This window comes from Balaenoptera ricei, chromosome 12 (genome assembly GCF_028023285.1).
Source record: "Balaenoptera ricei isolate mBalRic1 chromosome 12, mBalRic1.hap2, whole genome shotgun sequence".
NCBI classification, from domain to species: Eukaryota; Metazoa; Chordata; class Mammalia; order Artiodactyla; family Balaenopteridae; genus Balaenoptera; species Balaenoptera ricei.
The window spans coordinates 51,868,872-51,893,069 of NC_082650.1; the positions used below are offsets into that span (position 1 = coordinate 51,868,872).

The following is a 24,198-nucleotide window of genomic DNA, read 5'->3' on the forward strand; positions in this document are numbered from 1 at the left end:
AGTAATTTGACAAGCCAACCAAAACTTTAATTGCATAGAAACTTTGATTTAGAAATTCCATTTATAGGAATCTAACCTACAGAAAACATTGACTCATGCAACTAAAAATACATTTGTAAACAGGCTTTTTAAGCATTATTTAAAAAGCAAAAAACTAGAATAAACCTAAGTATAAAATAGCAGATTAGTTATAAAAATGATAGTGCAGCTATAATGTGAAATACAAAGCAGCCATTTAAAAGAATGAGATAGAGTCATATTTGAGATCAAAAGATCTCTAGGATACCTCCAAGGGATAAAAGCACAAGTCAGATTAAGATGTAACTATTACCCCACTGATTTACAACAAAACAAAACTGTATGTTTAGGCATATACAGAGACATGTATGCATATCAATGCTTGAAAATATACACTAACTTTTTTCCAGCTTTACTGAGATATAATTGACATATCACATTGTGTAAGTTTAAGTTGTATAGCTGATACACTTGGTATATTGCAAAATGATTACCACAGTAGCATTGGTTAACACCTCCACCATCTTATGTAATTACCATTTCTTTTTTTGTGGTAAGAGTATTTAAGATCTACTCTCTTAGCAACTTTCAAGTATATAATACAGTATCCTTAACTATAATCACCATACTGTACATTAGTCATCTCGTAACTGAAAAGTTTGTATCCTTTAACCAACATTTCCTCATTTCCCCAACTCCCAAGCCTCTGGTGACCACCAATCTACTCTCTGTTTCTATCAGTTCAGCTTTTTTAGATTCCACATATGAGTGATATCATCCAGTATTTGTCTTTCTCTTGTCTGACTTACTTCACTTAGCAGAATGCCCTCAAGGTTCATCTATTTTGTCACAAGTGGCAGGATTTCCTTCTTTCTCTTGGCTGAAAAATATTCCTGTGTGTGTGTGTGTGTGTGTGTGTGCACCACATCTTTTTTATCCATTCACCCATTGATTGACACTTAGGTTGTTTCCACATGTTGGCTACTGTGAATAACACTGCAAGGATCATGGGAATGCAGATATCTCTTCAAGATAGTGATTTCATCTCCTTTGAATAAATACCCAGAAGTGGGACTGCTGGGTGATATGCTAGCTCTCTTTTTAATTATTTGAGGAACTTCCATACTGTTTTCCATAGTGGCTGCACCAATTTACAGCCCCATCAACATTACACGAGGGTTTCCTTTTCTCCATATTCTCCCCAACACATATCTCTTATCCTTTTGAGAGCAGCCATTTTAATAAATGTGAGGTGATATCTCATTGTGGTTTTGATTTGCATTTCCCTGATGTGATTATTGATGATGAGCTTCTTTCCATGTATCTATTGGCCATTTGTATGTCTTCTTTGGAAAAATGTCTATTCAGTTCCTCTGCCCATTTTTTGAAGTACCCTATTACCAGTGTAATGTTGCCTAGTTCTCCCTGCAGATCTGTTAGTATTTGCTTAATATTCCTAGGTGCTTCAATGTTGCATGCGTATGTATTTATGATTGTTATATCTTCTTGATGAATTGATCATTTTATCATTATAATGATCTTCTTTGCCTCTTATTGCAGTTTTTAATTTAAAGTCTATTTTGTCTGATGTAAGTATAGCTATCCCTGTTCTCTTTTGGTTTCCACTTGCATTTAATATCTTTTTTCATCCCTTCACTTTGAGCCTAGGTGTCCTTAAAACTCAAGTGAGTCTCTTGTAGGCAGCATATAGTTTGGTCTTCTTTTTTAAAATCCATCCAGCTACTCTATATCTTTTGACTGGAGAGTTAACCCATTTACATTTAGAGTAATTATTGATAGGTAAGGACTTACTAATGCCATCTTGTTAGTTGTTCTATGGCTGTTTTATAGTTCCCTTGTTCCTCTATTGCTGCCTTCCTTTGTGAAAAGATAATTTTCCTAGTGGTATGCTATGACTCCCTTCTCTTTATCTTCTGTGAATTTTTGTTTTGTGGTTACTGTGAGGCTTACATAAAATATATTACAGATACAACAGTCTATCTTACACTGATAACAACTTAACTTCAATCACATGCAAAAACTCTACCATTTTACTACCCGATCTTTTTTGTTTTTGATGTCACAGTTTACCGATTTTATATTGTGTACTCATTAACAAATTATTGTTGCTATACAGTTATTTTTAATACTCTTGTCCTTTAAGCTTTATACTAGAGTTAAGTGGCTAACACACCACCATATTACAGGATTAGGGTATTCTGAATTTGACTATGTACTTACCTTTACCAGTGTGTTGTATATTTTCATATGTTTTCATGTTACTAATTACTGTCCTTTCATTTCAGTTTGAAGAACTCCTTTCAGCATTTCTTGTCGGGCAGTTCTAGTGGTAATAAACTTCCTCAGCTTCTGTTTGTCTGAGAAAGTTGTTATCTATACTTTACTTCAAAAGAGCAACTCTTGGTTGGCAAATTTTTTTAATTTCAGCACTTTGAAATAAAACACATCCCACTCTCTTCTGGCCTGTAAGGTTTCTACTGAAAAGTCTGCTGCTAGCCTTACAGAGGATCCCCTATAAGTTACAAATTTCTTATCTCTTGCAGCTTTTAAGATTCTCTCTTTGTCTTTGATTTCTGACAGTTTTTTAAATAAATTTATTTATTTTATTTATTTATTTTTTGCTGCATTGGGTCTTCGTTGCTGCGTGTGGGCTTTCTCTAGTTGTAGCGAGCAGGGGCTACTCTTCATTGTGGTGCATGGGCTTCTCATTGTGGTGGCTTCTCTTGTTGCGGAGCATGGGCTCTAGGCACGCGGGCTTCAGTATTTGTAGCATACAGGCTCAGTAGTTGTGGCTCTCGGGCTCTAGAGCACAGTCTCAGTAGTTGTGGCGCATGGGCTTAGTTGCTCCACGGCATGTGGGATCTTCCCAGACCAGGGATCGAGCCCATGTCCCCTGCACCAGCAGGTGGATTCTCAACCACTGGGCCACCAGGGAAGTCCCAGACAGTTTTATTATAATGTGTCTTGGAGAGGATTCTTTAAGTTGAGTTTGTTTGATGACCTATAAGCTTCATGAACCTGGATATCTCTCTCCAGAATTGGGAAGTTTTCTGCCATTATTTCTTTAAATAAACTTTCTACCCCCTTTCCCTCTCTTCTCCTTCTGGAACCCCAATAATTCACAGACTGTTTCTTTTGATGGTATCCCATAGATTATATAGTCTTTCTTTATTCTTTTTTCTTTGTTATCCTCTGATTGGATAATTTTAAAGTCCCTGTCTTCAGTCTCACTGATTCTTTCTTCTCCTTGATGAGGTGTGATACTGGATGCTCTCTATTGCATTTTTTTTTCATTTCATTCATTGTATTCTTTTTTATGATTTCTATCTCTTTGTTAAACTTCTCACTTTGTGTATTGTTTTCCTGATTTTGTTGAATTGTCTTCATGTGTTTTCTTAAAGCCACTGAGTTTCCTTAAAACAGCTATTTTGAATTCCTTATGGTGTAAATCCCATATCTCCGTGTCTTTGGGATCAGTTATTGGAAGATTATTGTGATCCTTCGGTGGTGTCACATTTCCTTGATTTTTCGTGTTCCTTGATGTTTTGTGTTGCTGTCTTCACATTTGAAGTAACAGTCACTCCTCTAGTCTTTACTAATTGCTTTCAGGACAGAAATACCTTCCATCAGCCCTACTAGGGATTTTGAGGCTTTCTCAGACCTTCTAAGCAGGGGTCCCCAACCCCCAGGCCACGGACCAGTACCAGTCCATGGCCTCTTAGGAACCAGGCCACACAGCAGGAGGTGAGCAGTGGGCAAGTGAGTGAGGCTTCATCTGCTGCTCCACATCACTTGCATTACTGCCTGAACCATCCCCCCTCCCCATCCATGGAAACCAGTCCCTGGCACCAAAAAGGTTGGGGACCGCTTCTTCTAAGGATACGCCTGCTTGATAATTCTTGCTCCCTCTTGTGGAATAATTTTTAAGCTTGTATGCCTTCTCTGGATCCTGCAACACACCAAGCCGAGTGCTGACAGCCTCCCTTTTGTTTTCCCAAAGGTGCCACTAAAGCTCAAGTTTGTGGTCTCTCCCTGGTCTGCATATTCAGGCTGACTTTCTGAATATGCTCACAAATCATCTGCTAAAGCTCACTCTTAGGAGCACACACAGGGCACCAGCCCCAGAGTGGGGGGTTGGGGGGGAGAGTACATAGAGCACTGGGAATGACTTGGACCAGTTGGGGGGGGATCTGTGGGCAAGGTGTCCCAGGGGCTGGTAGGCAGGCTTCTTGATGGTGTCCATGAAGCAGTCAGTAGGAGCCACCTCCCTTTAATGTCCTCCAAGAGTCCTATCTGCTGCTCTCCCAGCCTCTTCCCACCCTCCAATCATGCACCTCTTGATTCAGTACTCTGGATGGGGCAAAAGATAAATGAGCCTCTTTGGAAGCATCTGCATAGCTGGGGAAGCTGGAAGATCATTCACGTGCTCTTTCCCCTGCAGGAGAACTCACAGGCCAAGATCTCTCTTGGTCCCAAGCTGTGCTGCCTTGGGGGGACAGTGATGTGGATAAAGTCAAAATATTCCTCTTACCCTCTCCAATGCATCCAAATTCGTATTTGTTTTTTGCTCCAACAGTGTGGTGGAACCTCTCCACTAGAAATCTGGACATCCACAAAGGCTCTCCCTAGTCCTTGGGTGATTGTTTAAGATAGTGTTTCCAGGGGCTCCCAGACCATGGTCAGGATGGCTGGAGCTGGTTCATGGGCCACTGCAGGGTCCACAGAAAGGACCGAGGTCTGTATGTGTTGCCTGACACATGGGTGGGCAAGCCTTCTCCCAGGTCCCGTGGTGTATGGTGCTGAATCTGACAGCTCTCACAAAGGCAGCTCTCACAAAGGTCTGTGGATGGATGCCAAATTGTTGGTGGTGGAGGGGGAAACATGAACAAGACGTATCTTATTCAGCCAAGATGCTGATGTGACTCCTCCACATTCAATTTTTAACAGTGGTTACCCCTGAAGAGGAAAGTAGTAATGAGGTTGGGGTGGAAGGTGGAAGGTAACGGGGAGAAAATGTGGGGAGTAGTGAAGGGGGAACTTTCAATATGCAATATATATACACTAATATGATGTTTGGAGTTTTTAACCTAGCACAGATTCATATATCTTTCATGAAATTTTATAAAAGGAAAGATCTTAGAGAACTCCATGTATTGTGCCCAAATAGTGGTGCTCGGAGAAAGCTGATAGCTATCTTACTGAAATCACAGCTATTATACATTTCCAGCTCTGTCATAACAAACAAAATTTTAATTAATATTCCATTCTTCTCCCACTGCTTACTTTATCCAAGAAAGCCAGAGTTCTCATTCTGGAGGTAAAAAAAGAAAAACATAAGAATGACATAGACTGGAAAGAAGTTGATGCGTGTACATTTTGAGAATCTTTCTTTTTTTAAATTAATTAATTAATTAATTAATTTCTGGCTGCGTTGGGTCTTCATTGCTGCACACGGGCTTTCTCTAGTTGTGGTCAGTGGGGGCTACTCTTCATGGCGGTGTGCGGGCTTCTCATTGCGGTGGCTTCTCCTGTTGTGCAGCATGGGCTCTAGGTGCACGGGCTTCAGTAGTTGCAGCACACAGGCTCAGCAGCTGTGGCTCACGGGCTTAGTTGCTCCGCGGCATGTGGTATCTTCCCAGACCAGGGCTCGAACCCATGTCTCCTGCATTGGTAGGTGGATTCTTAACCACTGCGCCACCAGGGAAGTCCCGAGAATCTCTTTTATAAGCATGCTACCAAATGCATAACTGCAGCTCCTATAAGTTTCATTTTCTCCCACAAAAAGGAACTGTGTAATACATTTCCAGGCAAATAGGAACTTCCCACTATACATGCAGCTTTGCAAACTCTGTTTTTTCAAATCTAGTCAATTTACCCACAAGATTTTTCCTTCTTCTGTACAAATAATCAGAGGTAAATAATAACTTTTCGATCTCAAAATATGTAACCATACTATAAATACACAAAGTCCATGATGCATATGACTCATTTACACTATAATCACAACTCTTAGAATAATAAGAAAAACTAAGTCTCAATAATATGTTTCTGTCTACTTTCAGAGAGTTCATTATTAAGACTTCTAGTATCCAGGGTAGCATTATAAATACTCTAAACTCTGGTTCTGCTCTTTCTTCATTGTATTTGCTCAACTTTTTGTCATTTCACTAGTCATTAGCACTTTTATCTGAAGGTGAAAAGAGAAAGAGAAAGAAGACAAATTCAATCTTTCAGCTTATTCTTATCTCTGATAAAAGATGTGAAGAGTAAATTTTAAGCTACTAGCTAAAACAAGATTTGGATATCACTATATTTAACTTATCACTGTACACGACTAAAGGTAGATTAATAAGGTAAATTATACTTTTATAAAAGAAACGTAAAGATTGATAAATATTTTATCAATATTCTTATTGATAAAAGCAATTGAGAATTAATTCTACCCAAAGACAATAAGATTATAACATACAAATACAGTGAATATATAATGTTAATACACACACACACTGTGCAACATGGTTTGAAAGAAAGAACTCTCAGTAAAAAGCAGGAAATCTGGGTTCCAGACCTGGCTCTGCCAGTAGCTGGGCAATCTTAGGTAAGATGATCTTAGGCATGTGTCAGTTACCTCCACTGCACGACGAGGTGGTAGGATAAATGTTTCTAAGGCTCCTTCAAACTCTGACACCCTGTGAGTATGTGTGTACACACAAACACACACACACACACTTACTTTTATTTACAGGCAAGGCTGTTCTCACTAGCCTATACCAGTATGGCATGACTGATGTTCACAGCCCAGCACCCATTCTGATTGGTCTGTCAATGCTGTACCAGTTGTTAAACAGTTTGAATTATCATCCTATTTACAGCCACCCCCAAATTACAAAATGTCTAACATGTGTATAGCCCTGTGCTTGCAGTCTGCCTTTTCCACCCACAATGAGGATATTCCAAAGTCAAATAGGCTCTCTTAACCTCCAGTTGTAACTTAGAGTACAACCCCTTTCCTACTACCATTTGCCCCCTCAAAAAGAGTTTCTACACATTTAGTGTTCTGTATTTCTCAGCTCTTACTATTCATATCTTATTTAGTTCCATGTCAGGTAACTTCCCACATACACTGAAACTATTTTTAGCTTTCTTCCTCTGCCTTCACCTTCTCCCTTCTAAGCCTTGTCCAGTTTTCTCAAGAAAGCCTCTACTTCATTCCAATTAGAGCAAAACAAAATCGTAAGCATGACTATTAAACTAAGAATGATGGCAGTGATACATCTAAATAAATAAATTAAAAGGCAAAACACACACACACACAGAAGAAAAAAAAGGCAAAACAAACTAAAAAAAAATTTTTTTAGGGACTTCCCTGTGGTCCAACGGGTAAGACTCCGCGCTCCCAATGCAGGGGGCCCGGATTCAATCCCTGGTCAGGGAACTAGATCCCACATGCATGCCACAACTAAGAGTCTGCATACCCCAACTAAGAAGCCCACATGCCACAACGAAGATCACACATGCCGCAACTAAGGCCTGGCGCAGCCTAAATAAATAAATAAATAAATAAATATTTTTAAATTTTAAAGGCAAAACAAAGGTCCAGTTTCATCAACCTCTAAAATTTGTAGACACATACAGGAGTCCATTCAAAATACACAAAAATTTCCATTTCATCCTCTCATCCTCTATAATTATCAGCATTACAGAAGGTAGAAAACTTATTTAAAATTTGTGATTTTACTTTAATATATTGCTGTTTTATATACCTGTTAGCATTATAATCTCCCAACACACAGTTAATCACTCCTCACTCATTCTGTACCATAGCAGAGTATTTCTCCTATACTGTATTATAATTATTTGTTGGTGTGTCTAATTCCTTGACTAGAACATCCTGATTTCCTTGATGGCAGAATTCACCTCAGGACAATATTCATCACTGTAACCCCAGTGACTAAGCACTTAATAAATGCATGTTAAAATCTGAATATTGTTTTCTTCTATTTTATCTTAGAAAGGTATAATATTTGAGCTACTTGGGCAATTAGGCTTTTGTAGACTAGCTAGCCCAGGACTTAAACACCACATTTAGGACAATGTTTGGGGAAGAAATCTATCATAGTTCAAAAGAAATAACTTACAAGTAAACTTCTGAAACAATCTTTTTGAAAATTCGTAGCATGATAAGGGCCTTGGCAGTCTTGTAGTCCAATCCCATCATTTACAGAGGAAAAAAAAGTAAAATCAAGCAGATTCAAGAGACTTGCCCAAAGTCAGTGACAGAGCCAGTTTCACAACAGACTGCCTTCTTAACCCATTGTCTTTTCTGCTGTATCATGGAAACCACATAAATATGTGACATGACTGGGTGGTTTCTTCTGTTTTCAGTTGTTAAGAATTTTAAAGATTTAAGTTATTTTAGACATTATGCCAGAGTTTATTCAGTTAATGAACTATATTTTTATAATCTATGAATCCTAGCAATTATTATTCATTCATTATTGGTTGAGGAATACACTAAAAGGACTTCCACATGTCTTCAGAGACAAATTACAAAGTTCACATTTAATAACAACAAAAACAAGTTGAATACTGACTACAGATAGTAAGAGTACATTCTGATTATACATTAAGAAGTCTTTTTATTAAGTCTAATTTAAGTGCCAATCTACACTTTGTTCTTATTAATTTTATATATTTGTGTGACTATTCAGAGTGGTCATTGTCTCAATAACCTACATATACTATTTAACACCAACTTAAAAATGGGAAGTATAGATACAGTCAGTAGTAAATAAATATATAAAGTGTTTTGGACCAAGCACCCCTAATATACTATTTTGAGAGAGAAAAGCTAAATTTACTATAGCAGGAAAAGATTTCTTGGATATCTTGAAGCCTCAAAAACTTGGCCAAACTATTGTTCAGTGTGCACACAGTTTGTGTCTTCACGCTCAGATGTTGTTGAAACAGCAGACTTAAAAGAAATAATGTCAATGAATCCTACCAAGCACTATACATGACCTCTGGGGTAATTAGCAATCATTCAAAAGCAACAAGACTAAAATGTTCTATTCTTTATTACTGTCAGCTCTTATCTTGATCAGCATTTTAATAAAGATGGTTCGTTTCTAAGACAGTTTCATGAATCAGTCATAATTACATTCTGACATGCAGTGAATAGTAAAGCAAAACTAAATATCACTTCATCAACCTTTCTAACCTTTATGCAAGTATTAACTGTAAATAATTTTTACACAATCCTACAACAGAGAATCTGCATATTTCTTAGCTTTGTACATACTTTACCCCAAATGAATTTCCTGTGACCTATACCTGAAAAACACAATCAGCCATAATTATCCAGTTTTGTGAGATGTTCAGGTGTTGCCTTTCAGAGTTCAAATCAACTTCAAGTATAAAAGCCTACTTTATTCTACAAATGGCACAATATGCAAAATGGGTTAAGTAGCCAAAAGCATCTCAGAGCATTGTGGCTTGAAAGAAGTCTATCCAGAATCAAAATGTCAGAACAAAAATACACTAAAGCAAAGCAGTACTTATAAAAATAGATTCACAGATTACACACTAAGAAATGGATCACATAGGGGCTTCCCTTCCCTGGTGGCGCAGTGGTTAAGAATCCGCCTCCCAATGCACAGGACACGGGTTCGAGCCCTGGTCCGGGAAGATCCCACAAGCCGCGGAGCAGCTAGGCCCGTGAGCCGCAACTACTGAAGCCCGAGCACCTAGAGCCCATGCTCCGCAACAAGAGAAGCCACCACAATGAGAAGCCCACGCAGCACAACAAAGAGTAGCCCCTGCTCGCCACAACTAGAGAAAGCCCGTGCGCAGCAACAAAGACCCAACACAGCCAAAAATAAATAAATAAATATTAAAAAAAAAAAAGAAATGGATCACTGATGACTACTGCAGAAAATCTTATAAATAAAATATGTTAAAAGAATATTAATTAGAAGGAAATCTGAACATTTAAGTAACTGAAGGGTAGATTTTTTAAAAATGTAATTCCAAAATAGCTGATGGAAGAGGGTAAAAATTTATCAGAAATATAAACTTACTTAGAGATAAACTATTCTGATATTAAAGATAATGTGTAAACTGTTTTAGCCACCCCCACCAAATACATGATTTACATTAGAGTTTTGAAATAGCTAATTTCTCTTTTTGCTGAGGGCTAATTTTAAAAAATATTTTAGATAGTCAAAGTGAACATAATTCAACTACTAGAATAAATTGTTACTACATTTTAGATGATTTATCATTTCAGGTCTCAGAAAATTTGAAAATAAACGCAATTCTTTCTCAAGAATATTTCTTGTGTTCCCAGTAGTAGACACAGAATATCCACACAGAGCCAGGTTCCCAACCTGTATTTCCACTAAGTCCCTCAAGTAAGTAGTAACATTTTGAAACCAAACTGATATCCACTTAAGAACTAACTACAGTGAAACAGAAACATAGTTACCACTTTACTTTGTGTAATTTCAATTTGAAAAATAGGTTCTTTTGAAAACCAATCTAAAATCATCCTCTATATGTTTTCTTATACATTTTATTATAAAACAACCCTAGAATGTTACCAATCTGAGGCAAAAAGGAATATAGTAAGCATCTTTTTCATATGAAATTAAAAACAGAAAAGTATTAAGTCTTTTATGTGATAATTTTTAACTCCTCTATTTAGTTTTCTTGATCATTATTCCTTTCTCTTACTGGAGGTGCAAGCAAAGAAGGGAAAAGAAGTGCTGATTTAAGAAAACAGATTTCCCAGAAAGAAAAAAAGCTGTGATTAAGATTTAAACAAAAGCTAAAGATGGCTTCCTCTGAGCACTGATGAGGTCTGCTACCTCGTTACTAACAACTGAAAACTTGTGATGCATTTTGTTTCAAGAGAATCCAAAAGTCCTTGCTATAAAGCAAAAGGGGGGGGGGGGAAGCGGATCCATTCACTCTTTCTGTATCACCACCATTATGTAAGAAGTATAAAACACTGCCTTTATGCTGCCAAACCACAATGACTCTTCCTACATCAAAGGATTTTCACCACTAGGGTTTTTTCTTCAAAATTTATTCAAGCTAAGGGCAGAGAGACAACAATTCATACACGCTAATTACGTCTAATTATCTATTCCCTTTTCTGACCAGCTCCGACCAGTGTTATTTGCTATCTGGATTTCTCACAACCTCCCTTTGCCCTGTCCATCCAGCCTAACAGTGAAGGCTTTGAAGAAAACAGTTGTGGCTTTTTTAGAGTTTTCTCAATATAGAGTTCAAGCAATTAAATAATTATTCTGTTAGTTTTGACACATTTATGCGTTAAATATGAGGACCTCTTGGTTAATTTGACAAATTCTTCACATCTCTTCATGGTTGGAATCATAGTAACACCCTCTCTTACAGGAGCTTCTCCTCATGCTTTCTTTTCATGATCTAAATGAAATGTTGATTGGATTAAAGTTCTCCTCTGCAGACCTCCATGGTGGCCTATGACAAAGAGCTTAAAAGTTCTATTAATTGGCTTGAGTTTTCAGGGAGGGGAAAGGGAGAATTTTATTTCACATTACATCACTAGTCAAGAAAATTGCCACATGTAATTAAACTAATTTGTCTCATGAGTCAAAGAAACAGCTAATTCATATTTAAGACACACTTCCCTTAAACCATTTTCATCATCAAAGAATTAATTTCTTGTAATTTAACCAAAAATAACTATTTATTATTCTAAGAGAAGAGAATTCAAGACTTAAACAGTACATGTTTTACATATAAGCAATAGCTTGCTGTATTCTAGTTTGATATAAATATGTAGTTATATATTTTATATATAATTATACAAATACAAATATATATTTATATATTTCATGGGAAATAGTTATTCTCATTTTATATAAGACATTGATGGAAAATAGTATTTTAAAAGGCATACATCCAAAATTACTTTTTCATAGGTAGGCTCTGACTAATAGAAGGTGTACATTCTGGTATGAAGATGGACAAAATTACATTTTAAATCCATATCACAACAATTTTTATTCTAGATACTTATTAATTTCATGGACACAACACAAAAACACTATTACAAATAAAGTTTAATGCCTGTACTATAGCCAATTTTTTAAAATATATTTTCTCAAACATATATAAAATAGGTTTATGAAAATATCTTAGGTAATTTACTTAATTTATCTGCCTAAAACTTGCTAATTATAGGAATGTTTTACAAGTCAAACAGTAATTTTTGTATCTTAAAATATTAAATACTAAAATTCAAATGAACACTTTAGTGGTTTGGGGGGGAAAGCCAAAACTCTTTTCAATTCAGGATTTCAATTTACTACTTTTGTTCTGTCTTTTGTTTCTTTCAATCTTAAGTATTAAAAAGCCAACTCATAAATAAAGACATTATCACACTAACAAAGGATTAATCCCTGCTAGGCTGACTCAGGTGACAACACAGTGGAGGTCAGTGGGGCTGACACTGACCTCAAAGGCTGATTCTGATTATTTAGCCCTGTGAAAGCTCTAGTATTGAAAGTTATAATGAACAAACTGACAAATCAATTTCACAAATGAAATGAAAATTGTGGCCGGAAAAAACAGCAAAAATACACTTAGCAAGTCTATAAATCCTTATGCAGGTGGCTGGACAAAGGGTGAACACTGAAGAATTTTATATAAGGGTTATACACAATTTTGCTAAAGTTTGTAACTAGAGAGCACACTATGGTAATAGTCTCAAAGAGTTCAGTATAGAAAAAAAAAAAAGTTCACTATAGGTATAAGATCCCTCAGAAAAAAATCCTCAGGAAACAAAAACATAAAGGCTAATACATAGCTTAATTTATTTTTTTCAAGCTTTAGATAAAGGATGCATAACAGCTAAGAAACAATAACAACCAAGTAGAAGAAATGAAGTCATTGCTTGACATTAAACTAATATTACAAAAATAGTAATAATAACAAAACTATTACTACCTTAGATTACAAAGTATTTTTATGTGTTGCATATTTACACTCAACAAATGTTAAACCAAATCAGATTATGATGCTTTCCAAGTGGGCAACTCTTTTATCAGGAAAAGGAAAATTCGTATTTATAAATGTTAATGCTAGTATCTTATTTTTCTCCAATTTCATCATCTGACACTCATCAAAGAGAAAATTATACTGTAGAATTCCTTGCTGGTTATTTTTGACCAGCTTACAGTTATCATTTCAGTAATCTATTAATCACCTAACTCACTTAATTTTAAATAGAAATAAAAAATTTAAGGATTAGTTTGCTAAAATGTTAGTGTCAACGAGAGTTAAAGTGCTGTATTATTGATAATAGATTCTATTGTTTTGTGGCAAAAATACTACATACGAAATTGCACAGGAACATTTCTCACGAGGGGATTATTTTAGATTTGTCCATACTGTTAAACCAAATAAGAAAATCATAAAAAGAAAGTTAATGAAATTCACATGGAGAATTTTTTTTTAACTCTAAAAATTATGTATAGCATTTATCTCTTTCAGGGCTCATTACAGAATGAATCAAACAAAATGGTTGATGTAGGTGTAAGTGATGGAGTGAAGAGAGAGATTTTTTTACCTAAATATGAAACACCCTCCAAAATATGGAGTGCAAGATTTGACCACATGGGAAGAGCAATGCTTGCCAGGCAATCCATTTATCAAGAAGGCTAATAATAGCAGTCCAGTTGAAATTAACCTAAAAAACTATTCTGATCAAAATATCAGTTGGTCCCCTTTTTCTTTTAACCACAATAGTTTTAAATAATGTTTACAATGCAGTGAGATTATGTTCAAGTATTAGTCAATGCATGTACATTTAAGATATTATTCTTTTAAAATGTATACAATTGAAGACATTCTAAGAAAGCTTGTCCTAGCAAAGCTGATATTTCTCAAGTTACCAAATTATTTGAAACTGATACTAGACCACCCTCTTGCCTTTAGTTCACCAAGCATCCTCCTTTCAATCAACCATTTATCCAGCAAGCTCTTGAAATGCTGCCTTCTCCAAGACCTACTAATGAATCTATGCTGACACATAATTTCCGTCAAATAAAACAACTCAGTTTATGGAAAACAAGTGTTATTTACATTTTATTTTTAACAGTTGTTTGTCATTCTGTCCTTTGTATGTTGCATAGATCAGGGGTAAGAAAACCTTTTCTTTAAAGAGCCAGACAGTAAATACTTCAGGCTTTAAAGACCATAGTTCTCTGCCATAACTACGCAACTCTGCAACTATAGTAGTGTGAAAACAGACATAGAAAATACATAAACAAATGAACGTTAAGTTTTTCAATAAAACTTTATTTACAAAAACAGGTGGCAGGCCAGATTTGGCCACTGGCTGTAGTTTATTAACCTCTGGTATAGATTATCACAGTCTGCTTTAAAATACTGCAGTGCAGAGACTGAGACAGATGTATTTAATTTTATAAATTGGTGCTATGTAGATACCAACAAATGCTTCCAAAACTATATCTGTTTGCATACTTCAGAAGAATTACATAAGTTTTACTAAAATCACAACAAAGATTCTTCAAGAATAAATCAGCAAAATCAGGACATCAAGTCATAACGAAGTTTCAAGTTTGAAGCAGGCACAATAATCATAATACTAACCATCTTTTTTATATAAATAAGGGAATATTAACTACCAAAATGTTTCCTTTTTTCCACTTACATACAATACAAAACATATTCTGCTTTTATGTTGGGTGAGGGAAAATCTGAGTTTTAAATAAATTCCCAAGCCTCAAGTAAACAGAAGAATAGTAATAGTTATTTTATGAAAACTCAATGAGCTAAGTACTAATCACAACATTTTTAATCTATAATTCTCATGCTTCTGTCTTTCCCATGTGCTTTTTCTTCCATGATGAATGCCCTTTCTCACTTTGCCTGGTAACTTTAATTTGTTATTTAGTTCTTAATTTAAACCTAATCTGCTCTTAGGAAATACTCCTTGCATGTGCCATCTTCTCTACTCAAACTGCTATTGTGGGTTGAGGCCCCTTTTTTATACTGTTTGCATTCTGTAGTTAACTCAACTACAGAAGTTCACACATGATATGAAAAAAATTTTATTGTCTGATTTACAGACCGAAGTACGACACTATTTAATCAAATTCAATGTCCTACCACCACCGTTTTCTTACCATAATATCTCCATTAACAAGTTATTACTAACACACCATTGTAAAGCAATTATACTCCAATAAAGATGTTAAAAAAAAAAAAAAAGACGAGAACAAAAATAAATAAATAAATAAAAATAAGTTATTAGCTTTGACTGGTAGTACAAAATCTTAAAGTAGGTTCTTCAGGAAGCTTCATGAGAGCTGTAATTCTTGAGTTACCATATATCCAAAAATATACATCTGTGGGCTTGGATTTTCATAACAGCCTAGCTGACAAGGGGACACATCTTTTCTTTTTTAATATAGTAAAAACTATTCTATTCTATTCCAGTATCAACTTGTGGTGGAAAAGTCTCAGTCCAGCTTGATTTTTTTCCCATTGGTTCTTCTTCTATGTAATTGTAGATTCTCTCTTTATCCTTGAAGTTCAGTTTTGCACCAGAAAAATACATTATTCTTTTATTTTATGTTCTCTTTTTTAGAAATACTAATTATGTGAATATTTGATCTCTGTTGTCTATTTTCCATACTAGCATCTTCTCTGTAATAGTTTTTATCTCTGACTTCATTTAGTGTGATTCTTTTCTTAACTCTGATCTCTGTATTGCTGATTTTATTTTCAGTAGTGTTGATTCTTTAACTTACTTTTGCTAAAACGTTTTTCACTTTTTTAATGGGTCCACCTTCAGTCTGTTTTTTGTTAGCTCTGCCAGCTCATTTTTCATCTAATTTTACATTTATTCATCTCTGATCTCTTATTTCATCAGTACCATAACTTTAATTTCTTTTTCTTTTAACTAGTCCTATTGTATTTTCGCTCTCCTTTTAAAAAAAAAAAAAAGATTTATTATTTATTTATTTATTTTATTTTCGGTTGCATCGGATCTTTCGTTGCAGCATACAGGCTCTTTGTTGTGGTGCATGGGCTTCTCTCTAGTTGTGGTGTGCAGGTTTTCTCTTCTCTAGTTGTGGAGTGCAGGCTCCAAGGCGTGTAGACTCTGTACTTGTGGTGCGCAGGTTCCAGAGTGTGTGGGCTCTGTAGTTTGCGGCACACAGGCTCTCTAGTTGAGGCACACGAGCTCAGTAGTTGTGGTGCGCAGGCTTAGTTGCCCTGTGGCATGTGGGATCTTAGTTCCCCGACCAGGGATGGAACCTGCGTCCCCTGTACTGTAAGGTGGATTCTTTACCACTGGACCACCAGGAAATTCCCTAATTTCTTTGAAAATATAACAAAGTGTTATCTGAAAAAAATCTCCCATTTCCTGAGATAATTCTTCTTCTAAAGCATATTCTTCAAGTGCTTTTACTTGTTGGTTCATGCCTACCTCTCCCATCTGCTCCTGATGCTTCCTTCTTATGCCTGTCATTTCATCTTTTTAACAGTCTCTATACATGGGACCCATGTTCAGTCCATTTTGCTTTTTGCTGATTTCTCAGTTTTGAATATGGGTAGTCTTATCCAGGTCTGCTGATTTTCTAGGAAGGGTGGGGAAAAATTTACCTACTTAAAAATGTTTTTTATTATAAAAATAATACAGTATCATTCCAGAAATCTTTGAAAGGTCTAAAAGAGATAATTTAAATCATCTATAATCTTATTATTCAGAAATAAGTCCTCTTTACATTTTGGGATATTTATTTCCAGTATTTTCCATGTATGTATATTACTTCCATAGCTGAGAGAGTAATATACTCCTACATCGTATTTTTTTCACTCATATTACCCGTGAGCATTATTCTACATTATCACGCGTTTTGAAAGTGTCATTCTAAATAACTGTAGTATATCCCCTCATGTGACTATACCATCTTTTACTTAACAAATCCTCTAAACATGGGAGAGAAAGATGTGCCCATCATTACTTTTTTTTTTTTATAGTTATCCTATTTATATTTTTGTATCTATGGAAAAATATGGCTCTGAGCTCCCAAATTACAAAAAAAAAAAAAAAAAACCTGCATTATTCTTCTTTACAACTAAACACTAAGAAAGAGACTAATGCTTTTGACCAAGGCAGAGTAGCTGAAACTCAATTTTGCCCTCCTGCCATAAATCACTAAAACACTGGATAAAACATGTGAAACATCTGATGTCAGACATAACACAATGGGTAGCAAAGGACAGCAATCCCTGAGATGTGGGAAGTAAATAAGGCAAGCAAGTATTATATTTCCCCTGGCTTTCCATCTACAGGTCATTTCTAGACTTCAGCACAGCAGTCTAAATGAGTTGAGGAGACAATATCAGGGTTTTGGAAAGCTGAGGCAGTTGCAATTTGTATGGTACAGTTCAGTAAGGAGGAAGTTATACAGAGAAAGAGCTGCAGATAATCTACATAGAAAAGGTCTGTAATCTTTAGTTGAATGTAAAATTGCACATGTATATGATGAAACTTGACAAGACTGGGGAGAGAACAATCCACACAAAGCTGGGAGATGTAAGCATTCTGAACAGCCAGAGTAGAGAGACTTCAGTGAACACTAAGAGGGGGGATTCAGTAGAGAACCTATAAGGGTGACATCCAGAAGAAGGGCTAAAACAGTCCTAGAGTAAAGGTTACACTAGACACGATAACAAATTTTAAAAACAAGCCTCAGAAGGATCAGGATGACCTGCAAGAAAAAACCACTTGCCAGTAAAAGTCAACAGTCTTAAAGGAAATAACAGAGACTCAGTGCAATAATCACAATGTCCATCATCCCATCACAAATTACTAAACTTGCAAAGAAGCAGGAAAATATGACCCACAACCAGGAAAAAAAAGTCAGACCATAGAAACAAAATCAGAAATGACAAGAGATGATAGAATAAGCAGACAAGAACTTTTAATAAACTGACCTCTGCTTTTGGGAAGACTGAGTAGCTGTACATTCCCCTGTTCCTCCTGCTATGTACAATTTAAAATCCTGGAAATTATATATAAAACAAACATAAGAAAACACTGAATAGGAGAAAGAAAGAAAAACAGCGAAGGACCTCAAGACCTGAATAACAATAGAATGGTGAGTTCTCTAGTCTTCTTTTGACTCATGTATCTCAGACTTAGAAGTGAAGAAGCCAGCGACCCAGAAATGCCAACGGACACAGACAAATGAGGCTCCAACAAAAGCCTGCTCTCTTTAGCCAAAGGACCAGGAAAATGGCAGCGTAACAAGAAAGAAAACTTTTAGACAATAACAGTTCTACTGCAGCAAACACCACAGAAAACTGTGGTGCCACCTCCACCCATTCCAGCAAAGGCTGAAGGGAGCCTTGAATTAAACTCTCACAAGGATGTAATGAGGCCCACAAACACTCCTGCCAGGCTAATGTCAAAGAAGGAAGGCCAGGGACTTCCCTGGCGGTCCAGTGGTTAAGACTTTGCACTTCCAGTGCAGGGGATGCAGGTTCGATCCCTTGTTGGGGAACTTAGGTCCCACATATGCCACGCGGTGAGGCAAAAAAAAAAAAAAAAAAAAAAAAAAAGAGATGGAAGGCCAAGTAGGGAGCTGGAACTTTCATCCCTGCCAGTCAATAATGAGCATCCTCCCCATCCCCACAATGTCAGTGGAAATTAAACCCCTCCACCAGCAGTAACATGGAGCACCCTTGCCTCAGGTGTCAATAGGCTGAATAGGGAACCCAGACTTCTACCTATGTCTGGCAGTAACAAGGCAGTGCCTCTCCTCCTTCCAGAAGAGTGTCCAAATAGCCAGTTAAAACAGAAAGTTTAAATAAGATCCACGAAGAAGATATACAAATGGCCAAGAAGCACAGGAAAAGATGCTCGACATCACTAATCATTTAAGAAATGCAAAGCAAAACACAATGAAGGGGACTTACCTGCTGGCGCAGTGGTTAAGAATCCGCCTGCCAATGCAGGGGACATGGGTTCGAGCCCTGGTCCGGGAAGATACCACATGCTGCGGAGCAACTAAGCACATGCACCACAATTAGTGAGCCTGTGCTCTAGAGCCCGTGAGCTGCAACTACTGAACCTGCACGCCACAACTACTGAAGCTCGTGCAACCTAGAGCCCACGCACCACAACTACTCAGCCCACACACCACAACTACCGAAGCCCAAGTGCTCTAGGGCATGTGGCCAACAGATGAATGGATAAGCAAAATTGGTATAAACATATAATGGAATATTAGCGTTAAAAGGTAATGGAATTCTAACTCTTGCTACAGCATGGATGAATCTTGAAGTCATTATGCTAAATGAAATAGGCCAGACAAAAAAGGACAAATATTATATGATTCTACTTATATAAGGTACCTAGAAATGACAAATTCACAGGGACAGAAAGTAGAAAGGTGGTTACCAGGATCTGGGGGAGGGGAAGAATAGGGAGTGATTATTTAAAGAGTACAGGGTTTCAGTTTGGGAAGATGAAAAAGTTCCGGAGATGCATGGTGGTGATGGTTGCTCAACAATGTGAGTGTACTTAATGCCACTGAACTGTACATTTAAAATGGTTAAAGTGGTCAATCTTATGTTATGCATATTTTACCACAATAAAATATCAATTAAAAAATATAAGATTCAAAGTCTCATGACAAATTATGAAATCGTCCAAGTTTTAGTTGAAAATCACTCATACCAAAAACCACAAAGACCTCAAACAGAATATAAAAAGACAATCAAATGCCAACATCAAGATGACAGAGATGTTAGAATTATCTGATAAAGATTTGAAAGCAGGGTTTCCCTGGTGGCGCAGTGGTTAAGAATCCGCCTGCCAATGCAGGGGACACGGGTTCAAGCCCTGGTCCGGGAAGATCCCACGTGCCACGGAGCAACTAAGCCCGTGCGCCACAACTACTGAGTCTGAGCTCTAGAGCCCGCGAGCCACAACTACTGAGCACACGTGCCACAGCTGCTGAAGCCCGTGTGCCTAGAGCCCATGCTCCGCAACAAGTGAAGCCACTGCAATGAGAAGCCCGCGCACCGCAACAAAAGAGTAGCTCCCGCTCACCACAACTAGAGGAAGCCTGTGTGCAGCAACAAAGACCCAATGCAGCCAAAATAAATAAATAAAATAAAATTTATAAAAAAAAAAGATTTGAAAGCAGACATGATAAAACGCTTCATCAGGAAATAATGACTATGCTTGAAACAAGGAGAATTACTACTTCATGATAAAAAATAACTTTTAAAAGTTCCATTCAGAAGCAATATTGAATCATTTTAAATCTGTATGCAACTCACAACAGAGCCTCCAAATATGTAAGGTCAATGACAGAATTATAAGAGAAATGGATAAATTCACAGTCATAGTGGGAGATGTTTTCCATAAGCCTCTCAATAACTGATGTGAAAAATATATAAGAATAAATATTTGAACAGCATAATTAACAAACCTATTGATAATTTAATGGGTATTATATGTATCACACAATAACTGGCGAGTACTCATTATTTTCAAGAATGCTGAGAATATTTATAAAAATTATCCGCATATTGGGCCATAAAGCAAGTTTCAACAAATTTGAAAGAACTGAAGTCACAAAGGGCACATTCTCTGACCACAATGCAATTAAGCATTTATTAAGAAAACAGTAACAAAAGGATAACTAGAAAATTCTCATATGTTTGGAAATTAAGAAATAGACTTCTAGATAATTCATGGGTTAAAGAAGAAATCACAATGGAAATTAGAAAACACTTTGAACTTGAGAGTGGAAATACTAAATATCAAAACTTCATGGATGCAGCTATTCAGAGGGAAATAAATAGCCTTAAATGCATTTAAGAAAGAAGGTTAAAATGAGATAAAAATTAATCTCAGTAAATTTTAAAAAAGAACAGCAAAATAAACTCAAAGAAAGTACAAGAAAAAAACAAGAAACTCCCTATTTAAAAGGCAGTAAAAAGTATATGTAAGAGTTTTCTGTTTTGTTTTGTTTTCCTTTGCTTTTTACAAGCGGTTTCTAGAGGAAATGTACCTGATCATTTCCTATATCCCTTCTAGTCCTATGGCTTCTTTTCTTTTTTTATAAATTGTGGTAAAATACAAATAACTTAAAATTTATCATTTTAACCATTTTTAAGTGTATAATTCAATGGCATTAAGTATATTCACAATGCTATGCAACCATCACCATTATCCATTTCCAGAACTTTTCATCATCCTAAACAGAGACTCTGCACCCACGAAACAATAACTCCCTTTTCCCCTTTCCTCCCAGCCCCTGGTAACCTCTATTTTACTTTCTGTCTCTATCAATTTGCCTTTCCTAGGTACCTCATATAAGTGGAATCATATAATATTTGTCCTTTTGTGTCTGGCTTATCTCACCTAACATGTTTTCAAGGTTTATCCATAATGTATCACATCAGAATTTCATTCCTTTTTATGGCAGGACAATATTTCATTATATGAATATATTATATTTTGTTTATTCATCTATTGATGGACCTATGGCTTGTACTATTTTTAATATTTATTTATTTATTTGGCTGCATCGGGTCTTAGTTGCAGCACACGGGATCTTCATCGTGGTGCGCAGGCTTCTCTCTAGTTGTGGCGCCTGGGCTCTAAAGCGTGCGGGCTTAGTTGCCCCGTGGCATGTGGGATCTTAGTTCCCCGACCAGGGATTGAACCCGTGTCCCCTGCATTGGAAGGCGGACTCTTAACCACTGGACCACCAGGGAAGTCCCAGACCTATGGCTTTTAATAACATATTAGTCCTCCTCATCATTCTTACTATCTTATGAAAATATTGTTCACTAATGGCTTACGTAAGTTTTTGGTCATTTTGCAATACTCCAAGCAACAAATCACAAATTCTTGTGGTGAATTACAAACTTGTTATCACTCAGTTTACAGAGGAAAATGTAAAGGAGAAAAAGGATTTTACACTGTACTTTTCCCCAAAATAAATTTCTATCTTGTTTATAATCTCTTTTTATTAAACTAAGATCCTCTATTTGTTTTTTTTTTGTTTTTTTTGTTTTTTGACAAAAATTGTAGCAATATTTTATTGGCTCTATTTGTTTTAAGTCTATCTTAAAACAAAGTTTTGATATTTAGTATTTCCACTTCTACTATACCTGTCTCTCAGCTGGGCAAAATGAAAGAGTAATGCTAGCATGTGTGAATAGGTAAAATGAATATGAAACAACTTTGCCTTACAAGGGAAACTTCATATGCCCACCAAAAAAGCTCCAGGGAAACCAGCTCTAGTGTACATTTCATCAGACTGATGTTTTGTTACATGTGAAAAGTCTTTTAAATAAATGAGACCTTTCAGATATTTTCTCATCCAATCTGGTATTTAGTTTCCTGGAAATTTCAGTTCATATTTAATTTCAAATTGTGTATTATCTCAGTTCTTGTTGGATCTCAAATCAGATTATTCATCTCTTTGGTTTTTCTTACTCTTTAAAAAAAAGTTAAGGGTGGGAAAGGGAAAGGAAATTAAATTCAATCTGGTCAATTTAGTTGTCTATTAGTAATGCTATTATATGTTAAAGTATGACAAATAACTGACCAAAAAATAAGGTTTGGGGTTAAAAAAAGTACAGCTACAAAGTTCCCTGAGAATCTTTTAGTTTGTTTCATTTGTGAGCCATCTCTTTATATTTTGTGTATTTTATGCTACATGAAGAAACTATTTTTAGCGTCTATTTTTCTTAGCTTCCCTGTTTATATTTTGGTATCTACATACACCACATTACTTTGGATTCCTGGCGTGGAGAAAACATTGCAAATCTACCTTCTCCTCAAATGTAAAACATGAATACAAAGGGGAAAAAATTACTAACAACAGCATAAATCTTCAAAAAGTACTTTTTCCTACATCTGAAACTATCTCAGAGAAACTAAAATCTTCTGGGAACCTAAAATTGGTTAAGGAAACAGATGTTTGGATAGCACAGGGAATAAAGCTTAGCACTAACAATAGCTCCAACAAAAGTATATTTCAAAAAGATTGTCTGACTACATCTTCAGAATATTTGAATATAAAATGTTTTTACTCCTCCTTCTTGGTTAAGAATTTTTGAGGTTTTAGGTCTTTTTAAAAAAAAAAAAAACAATTCTATCCTTTCTTTAGATATGTTGTTATGGACAGGGAAAAATGTGCCTGAGAGTTACAGGAATTATATTTTGGCATATACGCTTCTTTTTGGTAATTATTTTACCAAAAACATTTTGCTTTGTGTTATAGGTATCTGTGTACATAGTATATGCCCAACCAGATTATAAATGACTTGCAAGCAAGAAACACAACCTACTTAATGATTATATTATCCATTATGCCTAATGTAGCACTTTGCACATAGTAGGTTCCGAATAAATATTGGTAGAGTGTAGAATTATTGAATAATCGTGTAAAAAATTACTAAAATTAACAGTGAAAAAGAAGGCTACTTTATTCTTCATCATATTGTAATAAAGCCTATTTTAAACTCTATGCAGTGATGATACACACAAATATTTAAACTATTTATGTACCTCAACTTGACATAATTTCATGATAACTTGATGGCAATCACATTTAAATATATTACAATATTTTTGTAATAATGCTACTCCAAAATAGCAACTTTAATAGCTGGGAAAACATGTTAATGGCCATTACCTGAAGGAAACAAGGAACATTAAACATTTTTTCAGAAATCAATGTATAAGTTGAAACATTCCACTATAATATTTATAAGCAAACCTCAAATTAAAATTTATAAAATGCAAACTATCAAATGCTGCAGCTGGACAATAATTTAGACTATATTTTGTAATTTTTCCTGTGTACATATTGATGAATACTATATAAAAAAGATTCTTTTCTCCTTTAGAGTCTTTAACTATTACCATCAAATATCAAAATAAATTCTGCTTGAATGCAAGACCATAGCAACCCTATAAAAGCCCTTGATTATCAATCAATATGTTATTAGTCAGTGAACATAAGTAAGTGACTTTCCTTACCTTCAGGACAGCTATGAATGGTACAAAGTTAGCTCTTTGGAGTCCATTCTTATAGAGAT

General features: G+C 35.9%; 1 protein-coding gene across 6 annotated transcripts in view; it reads right to left on the reverse strand.

The window, feature by feature from the left end:
* AFG1L (AFG1 like ATPase) overlaps positions 1 to 24,198 on the reverse strand; it is a 239,307-nt gene that overhangs the window by 96,071 nt on the left and 119,038 nt on the right. For all 6 annotated transcript variants that reach the window (XR_009506196.1, XM_059941464.1, XM_059941467.1 and 3 more), the window contains one exon: positions 24,140 to 24,198. Coding sequence is in view for 5 of the 6 variants with exons in the window: in XM_059941464.1 (XP_059797447.1) it covers positions 24,140 to 24,198 (59 nt within the window). In the remaining variant the exon portion in view is untranslated. The remainder of the gene's footprint in view (positions 1 to 24,139) is intronic.